Source organism: Pimephales promelas, chromosome 20 (assembly GCF_988280905.1).
Source record: "Pimephales promelas chromosome 20, fPimPro1.hap1.1, whole genome shotgun sequence".
In the NCBI taxonomy this organism is placed as follows: Eukaryota; Metazoa; Chordata; class Actinopteri; order Cypriniformes; family Leuciscidae; genus Pimephales; species Pimephales promelas.
Window position 1 is genome coordinate 15,527,219 of NC_142788.1, and position 11,945 is coordinate 15,539,163.

At 38.2% G+C, this 11,945-nt stretch overlaps 1 protein-coding gene across 4 annotated transcripts in view; it reads left to right on the forward strand.

Annotated features, from left to right (window-relative positions):
• Positions 1-10,946, forward strand: part of slco4a1 (solute carrier organic anion transporter family, member 4A1) — a 29,075-nt gene extending 18,129 nt beyond the window's left edge. For all 4 annotated transcript variants that reach the window (XM_039651963.2, XM_039651960.2, XM_039651959.2 and 1 more), the window contains 9 exons: positions 1,725-1,815; positions 2,888-3,009; positions 3,096-3,207; positions 4,371-4,525; positions 4,637-4,889; positions 6,871-7,033; positions 7,345-7,520; positions 8,170-8,383; positions 9,292-10,946. In XM_039651963.2, coding sequence (XP_039507897.1) covers positions 1,725-1,815; positions 2,888-3,009; positions 3,096-3,207; positions 4,371-4,525; positions 4,637-4,889; positions 6,871-7,033; positions 7,345-7,520; positions 8,170-8,383; positions 9,292-9,471 — 1,466 coding nt within the window. In that variant the 3' untranslated portion in view covers positions 9,472-10,946. The remainder of the gene's footprint in view (positions 1-1,724; positions 1,816-2,887; positions 3,010-3,095; positions 3,208-4,370; positions 4,526-4,636; positions 4,890-6,870; positions 7,034-7,344; positions 7,521-8,169; positions 8,384-9,291) is intronic.
• The last annotated feature ends 999 nt before the right edge of the window (positions 10,947-11,945 follow it).

Here is an 11,945-nt window from a genome sequence, read left to right on the forward strand (position 1 = left end):
AGGTGGGCAAGGCAGGTCCTGGGACTCATAAGCCCAGATGATAGAATCCATTAACCAGTGGGCTAACCTCTGCTTGGAGACAGCCTTCCCCTTCTGCTGGCCTCCGTAATAGATGAAGAGCTGATCTGAGGTCCTGAAGCTTTACGTACTGTCCAGATCACAATGTAGAGCGTGGACAAGACAGAGGAAACTAGGGGTGGGTCTGCCTCCTCTGGGGGCAGTGCTTGCAGGTTCAGTACCTGATCTAGAAGCGGAGTGGTAGGAACCTTGGGCACATACCCGGGGTCTCAGAACAACATAAGAAATACCCAGTCTGAACTCTTGGCACGATTCATTGACCAAAAATGCCTACAGATCCCCAATTGACGAACAGGTTCCACTTCGAAGCACCCCATAGAGGGGGCTCTAGTGGAAGTGATGGTGTCTACCACAGCCTGTGGTAGGCCACCTAGAACCTCCGTGTCCTGTCCAGGGACCAGATATGGAGGTCTGGGCGCAGGTCCTTCCTCAGAGGAATGGGCCAAGGAGGTGCTGTTGCGAGGAGCATAAATTCTGGGAAGCAGAATTCCGGTTGGGTCAGTACGGCGCAACTAGCAAGACCTGCTCCTCATCCTTCCTGACCTTGCACAGAGTCTGTCTGAGAAGGCTCACTGGGGGAAACGCATATTTGCGAAGGCCCTGGGACCAGCTGTGCATCAGTGCATCCATGCAGAGGGATCCTCCAGTCAGGGAATAAAACAACTGGCAATGGGTCGTATCCCAAGAAGCAAACAGATCTATCTGAGCGGCTCCGAAGATTCCCCATATCAGCTGAACTTGGCTGCCGTGAGAGCTTGTCGGCTGCACGGTTGAGCACATCAGGGATGTTAATGACCCGAAGTGACCTCAGATGCTTTTGACTCCATATGAGGAGATGGCAGGCGAGTCGTGAAGCCAAGTCTCATATGCAGCAGGCCGAGCGGTGTTACTGTGGAGTGGGAAACCTGCAGGGGTCTTTCACCCGGCAGGTCATTTTTTATCACAATTTTAAAATTGTAATAAAATTATTAATTCAGTTGATTAGACATGCTTTTTGATTATTTCAAATTAAATAAAAGCATTAAAGCGGAATCCAAAGATTCAGAAAAAAGTACAGTGGCAATCAGAATTTGGAAAGAAATAACGCAGAATTTTCTAATATTGGTGCATGCCCATTAATTGATTGGACATGATTTCATCAGAGGGTGTGATTGTAAATGCGTAGCTAAAATGTATTCAAGCACTCAGATCGATATTCTTTAAAAAAAAAAAAAAAAGAAAAAAAATCAATTGTCTTATAGTTTACATGGAAAAACACTCAACAATTCATATTTGCCCTCACTGAACTATTTGCCCTCACTGAACCCAGTCATTTTATATAACTCAGGCTTTGACACACCTACTCACTTTTCTTTTGTTGTTATCAGTGAGCCTCACTAGTTTCCACCTCAGACATAAATAAAACCTCCTTCCATTGTTTTTTCTCCCCACCGAACAGTTATCAAAGGCCATTGCATTGAGGACAATCGCTACCCTGCTTGCCCCTCACTCCAGACTGAGGCACTGGAACTTTCAAACTGCATCTTACTGTGTCTTTTGATTGAAAACATGAATCAGTGTGAAGTCTGTGAACTAAGACTAGCTTTTATATGACTCAAGGGGCAATGGAGCCACAGAGACCTGATGTGCTGCTTTTGTTTTCTCAGGGATCTTCTACACAGCCGCCATTGTAGGACCTGCGGCCGGATACTTGCTGGGTGGATTCTTTCTCAACATTTACACAGAGATCGACCAAACGTAAGTTGTTAAGTAGTAGTTCACCCAGAAAAGAATTACAATATACTCATCCTCATGACTTTCTAGTAGAACCCCCCAAAGGCCAAAAGGCTATTCATTTTTGTCCCACGGCTGATAACTGTTCAATATTAAAACTGTATACTATTGTGTCTAAATAAATTTAAAATGAAAAGCTAGAAACTAAAATCAATCATCAATCAATTTTTTAAATGCTAAAAATTAATTTAGGACTCACAAATGTATGCTGTATGTGTATAGTGTATGAAAATTGCATTTTCATTTGGAAGTTTGAGGGGGGGGAAACGATTTTAAGATTAAACTATATAGGCAAGCAAAAAAAAAAAGTTTAGTAAGGGTTAAATTTACATTTCTTCAACAGACTAGGATTGATTTGGATCTTATGACTTCCATGATGCACAATACAAACTGAAATCTTGCATGAAAAAACAAACAAACATATTTTTCTACAGTCTTATGGCGCTTTTCCACTGCATAGTACGGTACGGTTCGGCGCAGTACGCTTCGACTCGGAGCGGAACAGTTCGGTTCCCTTTGCGTTTCCACTGCAGGAGTACCCCTTCAAAGTGTGTGGGACTGATCGTTATTTGCGCGCGCCTCTACTGCCATGACATCATCTTAAAAGCGCCACATTTTCAAACCCACAACACAGGAACAATGGAGACTATTGAGGGGATGGTGTTCCTGTAACTGCTAGACGGAAAAATGTGTTTAAAATGAGGCTGATGGCAGCAAAACAAAAATACTGCTAAAAAAGTGTCTCGTGTCGCAAATCCAATGACGCTAGTAGTGACGCTGGTAGTGACGATTCTGTCTGACCAATCAGTGATCTGCAGTGTTTCACGTCACATTTTAGTACCGGTACGGTACGCTTGGAACCTCAACAGACCAGGTACCATTTAAAGCGTCCTGAAGCGAACCGTACTGTACCGTACCATGCAGTGGAAAAGCACCACAAGTGAGCCGTACCGAACCGTACCGTACTATGCAGTGGAAAAGCGCCTTTATTAGCAGTAAAAACTTTCTAATGCTAAAATCTCTCTCTTACCCTCAGGACAGAGCTGACTCCTGAAAACCCACTGTGGGTGGGAGCTTGGTGGATTGGTTTCCTGGCAGGAGGAGCAGCCGCTCTGGTTATCGCTCTGCCTATACTGGGTTACCCTAGGCAGCTACCAGGTGCTACCCATAAGCACAGAAGTCAAGTGACTGCAGTACATTATACTATTAGTGTGAATAACTGTCTCACTTCCTTTATCTTGCAGGCTCTCAGCGATATGTGGCCATGCGTGTCTCAGAGGCCCACCAGCTGAAGGATGGCAGTCAAGTCACTGCATCTGATCCTCAGTTTGGAAAAACAGTAAAGGACATGCCCAGGTATGAACGCATGAGAGGAGAGAGGAAGTGAGCTAAAAGGGGTTTCCCCTGATGGTCACCACTTTTTAACATAAGTATACTACCCTGTTTATATTTAGAAATGTGGTTGATGGGAAGGAGCTGAGGCTGTAGTTTTCTAGTTTGCCGAGATCAGCGAATTCAGATGGGCAATGGGTCCCTAGATAATTTTCTTGAGATTGAGTATTAGCACTTTTTCAAATTAGCACTTTTCACTGTCACTTTACTCTTAAAGAGCCAACAAACTGCCACACACAAGTTATCGGGCTGTCGTTTTTTCACTTGGTGTGCTAGTTTTTATTTGGCCACAAGTTTCACTAGAGATCATTAAAACCTCCTTCAATTGTTATCCTGTCTTCAATTCCGTTTTAAAAGGCCATTGAAAGACAATTGCACCAATGAGTCTTTCGAAAGAAATAAAAGATAAAAGCACAAATCAATGCTATATCAATAGATGCGGTTGTATGTTATCCATAAATGGTCATCCAAAGAATTGAAATAATGTGTAATTGCTACACTATTTATTAGCACCAGTGGATTTTGTTTTTAAAGCGCTCAGGTCACTCGCACTTGCGCATCCATGCTGTCACAAAAATTGGGCTGCATGCGATAAGTCTGCGGTCCGTCTTGATGACAAAAATTACGTCTCGCAGACGTTTTTTTTTTTTTAGAAAATACTGCTGTAAAAGTTTCAAACGACATACTATTGACTGTTGATTTTGGCAAGTCTATTGTGCACAGCAGTGCAGCATTTGACATATTTGGCTACACTGTTCTTATCCCATGTTTGGAGCACCTTCATTTAAATTATGTAGATTTTTTATACTGGTGAAGTCTCAGCTCCTCTCACTTTTGGTGTCCCTCAAGGCTCCGTTCTTGGTCCGATTTTATTCTCCTTGTGTGTGCTTCCTTTAGGGTCTATATTTAAAACATTGCAAAGAGAGATACAGTTTCTTAATGACACTCAAGTCTATCTGTCCCTGGGATCCAACAAAAGGGCTTTGAATATTCTTTTGGCTCGTCTTGCCGATGTCCACTTGTTTCATGTTTCTATCCCATTCCTCCTTGCTCTACCTATAAAATTCACTGTGACAACAGAATGAGTAGAATAGTATTTTTTTCTCTCTCCCTCTTTTTTTCTATAGGTCAATGCTGTTTCTTTTGAAAAACCCTACCTTCATCTTTTTGTGTCTTGCTGGTGCCACAGAGGCCACTCTCATAGCTGGGATGTCCACGTTTGGCCCCAAATTTCTGGAGTCTCAGTTTAGTCTGAGTGCTTCAGAGGCAGCAACCTGGTTTGGTAAAAATCACAATTAAACGCAATGCCATACCCTCTTGCTCAAATTGCTCTTAGAATATAACCAATAACTACATACATTGAGATGTATTTAACTCCGTCTTCTCATTCCAGGGTATATGGTGGTACCAGCTGGTGGAGGTGGCACATTCCTGGGCGGCTTCATTGTAAAGAAGCTGAACCTTCGTTGCCGTGGGATCATCCGTTTCTGCATGCTGTGCGCACTGGTCAGCCTAACGGCTATCTTCATATTTTTGGTACACTGTCCTAATGTGCCCATGGCAGGAGTAACTACCCCATACTACAGCAACGTCCCACACAACAACTACAGCGCCCCCTACCTGCAGACAGAAATCCACAAAAGCAGGTACTGAACACTTTGAACTCATTCCAAATCTGCAAACAATATAAACTGCAATAAAAAAAACGTAATATTTGTATCTATTACAGCAAGAGATCAAAATCATACTTAAATAAATGCATCAACAAAATTAACTACTTCATGCTAATTTAGCACATTTATTATTGAATGAAAAAATGCACCCTGTCCCGTTTCCCATTAGTCTTGCTTTCCTGACTGCAGTCTACTGTCCTATAAAGTGAAAAGGGGAAAATAAAATTAATGAATTGATGTAAAATATACGTCTTATGATTTATTCCGTTTTTATCAATAAAGATAAAGTGGCTTGACAGATATGTTATTATTGATTTGTTGAGTCAAGTCTGTAAATGTCAGATTAATAATACAATACAAAGAAAGAAAAAGAAAAGATGATTTTAGAAAAGAAAAACAAAAAAGAGTTACGTCTCCATGATATTAAAATAATGACAATCTGTTTGTCATTTATTATTAATTAATTCACCTTATAGGTAGGGCTGCATGGTAAATCATATTTTATTCATGATTTCTGCTTCTCTAGATTGATTAAGAACAATTGTCTCCCGCTGGTTATATATATTTCATTTGACAATTGTGTTATCTTGCATTTGCATTAGCTTAAAGGTGCAGTATGAGATTTCTCGAAATCAACCCAAACAAACATCCTTTCATTGCTCCACCCCTCAAATTGCTCCGCCCTCCAAATGCATTAACACGCAATGCAAGAGTTTCTCTGTTATCATAGCAGAAGCAAAGCAAAATAATGCTTTGCGAAAAATAAACCGAAGATGTCAAACGAACAATAAGGAAGCACAAAAAATTAACATACAGTACACAAGAGTACAAGCAAGAGTCACACTCAAAACCAATGTTACTCACATACTGAGCTGAAACAACGCAACCTCGTTGTCAGATTTCAGGCCTACCCAATTCGGTTTCTTCAGTGCTGGAAAGATTTTCTAATATTAACGCGAGTCCTAAAGCTCTTGCCTGACCATATCCTCTTCTATTTCCAGTGATATTCCTCTTATCTTTTCTCTTTTGTAATGTCTCTCAGCCATCTCTCTCTTCTTCAGATCTCCCTCTTGCTTAGTTCTCTCTCTTCTCCCTATCATTAGTGAACACGCCCCCTACTGCCGATTGGCTACAAGTTTGTTGTGCATGGGCAAATGCACTTTCAAGAGCATTTTTCAAAAACTGCTTACGGCACCTTTAAAGACTTAAAATATACCAAGACTTTGCACTTGTATTACTATGAATGGGAGAAAGTGCGGTAACCTGTTACCCATGTACATACTATGTACTTATTGTAGTAGTTACAATTACTGGGTAATAACTAGGAACTAACCCTAAACCTACCCCTAACCCAAGTACTTACCTTATATTAGCAAGTACTTTCTAGGTAAGTACACTGTAAGTACTGTACTGTAAAAGGAAGCGAAAGTACCGAAAGTGCAGTATCCCTCCTTCTAAAATTGCCAAGATTTTGCTGTGACTAAATCTGTGATCAAACCTCAGTGATTAACTGTAATAAATCATTGAATAATCAAACTGTTTTTATTAGGAATTTCACTTGATTAGCTTTTAAGAGAAGCTTCTTGTTGTACCAGTTTTTTTAAAATGTACAGTTAAAAGTGTGTTAATTTATTGGCCAACAGGGCACTATGCCGTTCGATTTTCTTGATTTGTGCTAATGTAAAAGTGCAATAATCTTCTGAATTTCTAAAATGACAATATTCATGATTATAATTTTTAACACAATAATCATGATTGTCAGTTTTACCATTATCATGCAGCCCTGCCTGTAGATATTAACCTTTTCAATCAACTCTAATATGGCACCATGGGAGTGATTTATTACACACATAATGGTGTAAATTAATATCCAGAGCAGGAAAGAGGGGATTGACTGACAGTGTTTTATTGATTGGTTGAGGTGAAACATTAAACATTTTCTCTCTCCCTTCAGCTTCTCAGATCTGGGCAATCTGACCGTAAGCTGTAACATTGGATGTCACTGTGTTAAGGAGTTGTTTAACCCAGTGTGTGGTGCGAATGGAGTGATGTATTTCTCTCCCTGCCACGCCGGCTGCAGCTCCCTCAACCACACGAACAGCCCCAGAGGTAGACAGGTACTCAAACCTCACGTTCTACACGATCGCTCAATTAACTCGACATAACTGCATATGTTTAGTAAGGTAATTTAATTAAAGGGGTCTTATCCTTGTACTATGAAGGAATACTGCAAGTTTCAAAACAACACTAAACTGAAATGTTAAAACTAAGATGCAAAAATGTTTTTTGCTCTTAGATAAAATTAGTCACGATAACTAGATTTGGCACAACATTTGTTACATATAAGAGGATCTCAGAATAAAATATGAGTCTTATTCTTGATTATGAATTTTTCCCTGTTGGTGTGTGTGTGTCTACACATTTGTAGGTGTTCTCTGGGTGCAGCTGTGTGGTAGGGAATATATCATGGGGAGAACAAGGTTTTGCTGAAGAAGGGAGGTGTGTGTCATCCTGCAATCACATGCCAGCCTTTCTCACGTTCCTCTTCGTCGTCATCCTCTTCACTTTCCTCTGCAGCATTCCTGCACTTACTGCCACACTCAGGTATGACACTGCATATACACTACCATTCAAAAGTTTGGGGTCAGTAAGATTTTTTTGGATGGAATACTTTTATTTAAGGATGCCTTAAATGTTACAGAATATTTCAATTTCAAATAAATATTGTTATTTTGAACTTTCTGTTCATGAAAGAATCCTGAAAAAAAATATCTCTGCTTCCACAAAAATATGAAGCTGCACAACTGTTTTCAATGCTGAATCTGATGATAATAAATGTTTCTTGAGCATCAAATCATCATATTAGTATGAATACTGGAGTAATGATGCTGAAAATTCAGCTTTGATCACAGGAATAAAATACATTTTTAAATATATTAAAACAGAAAACAGTTATATTAAAATGTAATAATATTTCATGATATTACTGTTTTTACTTTATTTTTTATCAAATAAATGCCACCTTGATGAGCATAAGAAAAAAAAATCTATTGGCTTTTCAACAGTAGTTTAGATAAAAATGCACAATAAACATTATTAGGTCATGTGACCATAATGCATCATACTACTGTTTCAAATGTATTGTGCAATAATGCCTACTCTTTCTAATTTTTCATTCCAAATAGACAGTCGGATCTCTAATCTGGCATACATTATAATCCAGATGTTGTAATGTAACTGACTTCTCCTGCAGGTGTGTTCCTGACAGTCAGAGATCGTTTGGGCTTGGGATCCAGTGGATCGTAGTAAGGACTCTCGGTGGGATCCCAGGCCCCATAGCGTTCGGCTCCGTAATTGACATCTCCTGTCTGCTGTGGGAAGAGCAGTGTGGGGAATACGGCTCCTGTTATCTGTACCACAACTCAGCCATGAGCCAGTACTCGCTCATTGCAGGCATCATCTACAAGGTAGAGGAAAAACACTTAAAAATGTGTGGAAATGATTAAAATAAGGTTCCCTGAGAAAGCAGTGCTGATTCATTTCATATTCAATACACTTTAGCTTGTATGAAACTCTTTTCACTGTACCACAGGAGGCCATTTATTTTTCAGCACTAAATAGCCTTCAGTGGTACATTTACAGTAAGAGACAAAGAGATTTTTGGTCCCCACTTGAGAAAAACTCTTAGTCTCGTCAATGCTCTACCGGAGGCCATTTAATCTGAAAATTATATTCAAATATTTTTGAATCTTTACAAATCATATTATCAGCTTAACGATTTGATTGAAAGGTTGAATTGAAAATGTAACATAAATGCCATAATGTCTTAATATATGTCGCCATTTTTATGACATAGAAGTGGTCTAGAAAAAAATGTGTTTAAAAAACAACTATATATGCAGTAAACTACCGTTCAAAAGTTTGGGGTCTGTATGATTTTGAAATGTTTTTGAAAGAAGTGTCTTATTTTCACCAGTGCATTTATACATATATATATGTATATAAAAAAGCTATTTATTCCTACCCTGATTTTTCATCATTACTCCTGTCTTTAGTGTCCCATGATCCTTCAGAAATCATTCTAAAATGTTGATTTGCTGCTCAATAAACATTTTTGATTATTATCAATGTTGTAAATAGATGTATAGAAAGTTAAAAAAAAAGAACCGCATTTATTTGAAATATTAATTTTTTTTTGTTATTTTAAATGTTACTGTCTCATCGGATTTTAAAACCCAGATTTTTAATGCGGCCTCACCATTGAAGCAATAATCAATAGCTGTTGACCTTTAGATCAGGTTCACATCAATCGCATAAACCTTTTCAAATGAACCTAACGGCAATCTAATCTTAACTCTATCTCTCTTTTTCTCAGGTTTTAGGGACTTTTTTCTTCTTTCTGGCCAGCATGCTCTACCAGCCGCCCCCCGAGTCTCCTCAGAGCAGCTGTGAGAGCACAGATGTGGGAGGCCATGACAGTGGGGGGAAGAACAGAGACCTGCCAATCAAAGACATCCCCCCTGAGATCATCTCAAACCCGCATGCCAAATTATGACCTCAGTCGAGTCTACAAAATACACCTCACCTCAAATTGTGCGTGTATGCTTCTGTGTGTGTGTATAAGGTCAGCACCATCTCTGTTCACTGTGCCCCATCCCAACATGCATCTATGATTTATTCTCATATACTCTCATAGCCCACCAGTTTAAACTCCTGAAAACTGAAAGCATCTGTCACAATGAACGACCAAAGGGTCAGAGGTGAAATCAGAGCATACAGTATGAGTTACATAAACAGAACCTACCAAAAGCAAACATAATCTTGATTTGAGAATAGATTATGCATATAAACTAGAATTATTTGTATAATTTAAGTAGAAAAATTAGAGCCTTTTTGCAAGGAAAAAGCCATGGACAATATATGAAAAGAGCACTTAATATAAATGTAACGGTAAGAGAGAATTACAGCAAATGTGGAGAAATGACGACAAAGTCGACTAAAGAATGCTGCTCAGTTATACATAAAGAAAAACTGACCATTAGTTACAAACTGTGCCTTTAAAGTTTTGTTTTGCATAATTCAGCACAGTTAGAAAGATATTGCAGAATCCCTTAAATCTCTCTAAATTGCACTTTAAACTAACTTCACTGACAGAAATATACATCCGAAGCATTTACAGTAGTGTTATTAAACCAAGTGTTGTCCCGCAACACCATTCTACGCAGTTCTAGTCCAAAGTAACGCATGTGAAACTTGTGATTCTTGTATTCATATATTCAGAATATTTGTACCATTTTAAAATGTGCCAAAATACTGTAGCGCAGGACAGGGAGACTTCGAAGTGTGAGGTCTCAGAGATGCAAGTGAGAATTGATGGGGGAGCAGGTTTACAAAATTGACTTTTTGCAAATGAATGCCATGTTGCGAAATACCACCCGAGATGTGAAATTCCTTTGAGATTCCACTAAAAATTATTCTTGCACTGATTTTCTGGATGACATATTGTCAAACATTAAAAGACAATTTCTTGGTTGTTCATAAGGTAACAGAACAAGCAGGATTTTTTTTTTTTTTTTTCTCTCTTTGTAAGTAGGATTTTTTTTTTCTGGTTGAACATTGAAGTACCACAAGCTGCTTAAATCCAAAAAAAAAAGAAGCATAACTAATATCTTATTTGCCTATATCAAGTGCTATTAAAGACATCTCGCCAATGATACTATATGTTGAGGTTTTTATTTGTTATTAAATGAATTTGTAAGGATTCATGTTGTATCAGAACTCTATTATTATTATTATTATTTTGCTTTCTCTGATGTTTGTGGATTTTGGTGGATTATTACATTGACTCTGATGGCAAATCCTGAATGACAATGATGCACTCAAAAATGTAAGATTTGCACAATGAAACTAAACATGCAACAACAAAGTGTAACATGATATTTGTATTGAATTTGTGTTGGTTCATGTGTACTTTTTTATCTCAATGACCGAAACAAATGTGTCTTGTCACTAAAGGAGTTTGTGTGTGGGCCTGTTTTTGTCTTCATTGATATTTATTTGATTTCCTTTTTTTACCACTGTGTTTCTAATCACTTGCAATGTAAGTAGTTTTGGTACTTTCTTTGTCAAGTAATTTTTAAGCTGAAGTTTCGATAAAAGTTTTGAATAACAACCAAAAAAAGCAAACTGTAATATTTTATTCCTGTCTATACCTGTATATGCATTGCACACATACTGTATGCTATGCAAAGTCTCATGCACTAATGACACAAATATTCTTATTTGATTGGTGAACTAGAAATCTGAAAGTGCACAAATTATAACATTTCTGTGTTTTAAAAAACTTAATACAAATGCTTAAAAATCCCTTTAAACATCGTTTTAACCTTTACTCTCCATATACAATATGGAAATGATGTGTATGAAGGCTAGCTAGTAAGAGCTGTGCATGTATGATAATAAAAATGATTCACATAGTCCAAACACAAAGGATACACTCTAAAAAATGCTGGGTTGTTTTAACCCAATTTTGGGTCAAATATGGACAAACCCGAAATGTTGGGTTAAAAATATAATGTAAAAATTTAACCCAACGGCTGGGTTAGTCCATATTTGACCCAAAGTTGGGTTAAAACAACCCAGCATTTTTTAGAGTGTACATTTGTAAAATGAAAAGTAGATTGAACATAATGAAAATAGAAAATGCTCAAGAATTGCGTTGCTTTTGCTCATTTAATTGAACAAACAGCGACGGTCACTTTAGAGCTTGCTCACATGCGTGTGGTCATTGTATTATTTGTTGGTGCCACTAGATGTCACTGGCTGTACATTGTAAATGCAACTGAAACAAGAAGCCATTCTTAGTAAAAAAATAAATAAATAAATGTTAGTAGGCTAATGATAATAATACAAGATAGGGTTAGTTCAGCAGCATGCAACATCACACTGTTAAAGACACTTAAACATTATGCTCTGAAGATATGTTCAAACGTGAGGATTTCTGCTGGGAAATGTCTTTGTGAAATGTCA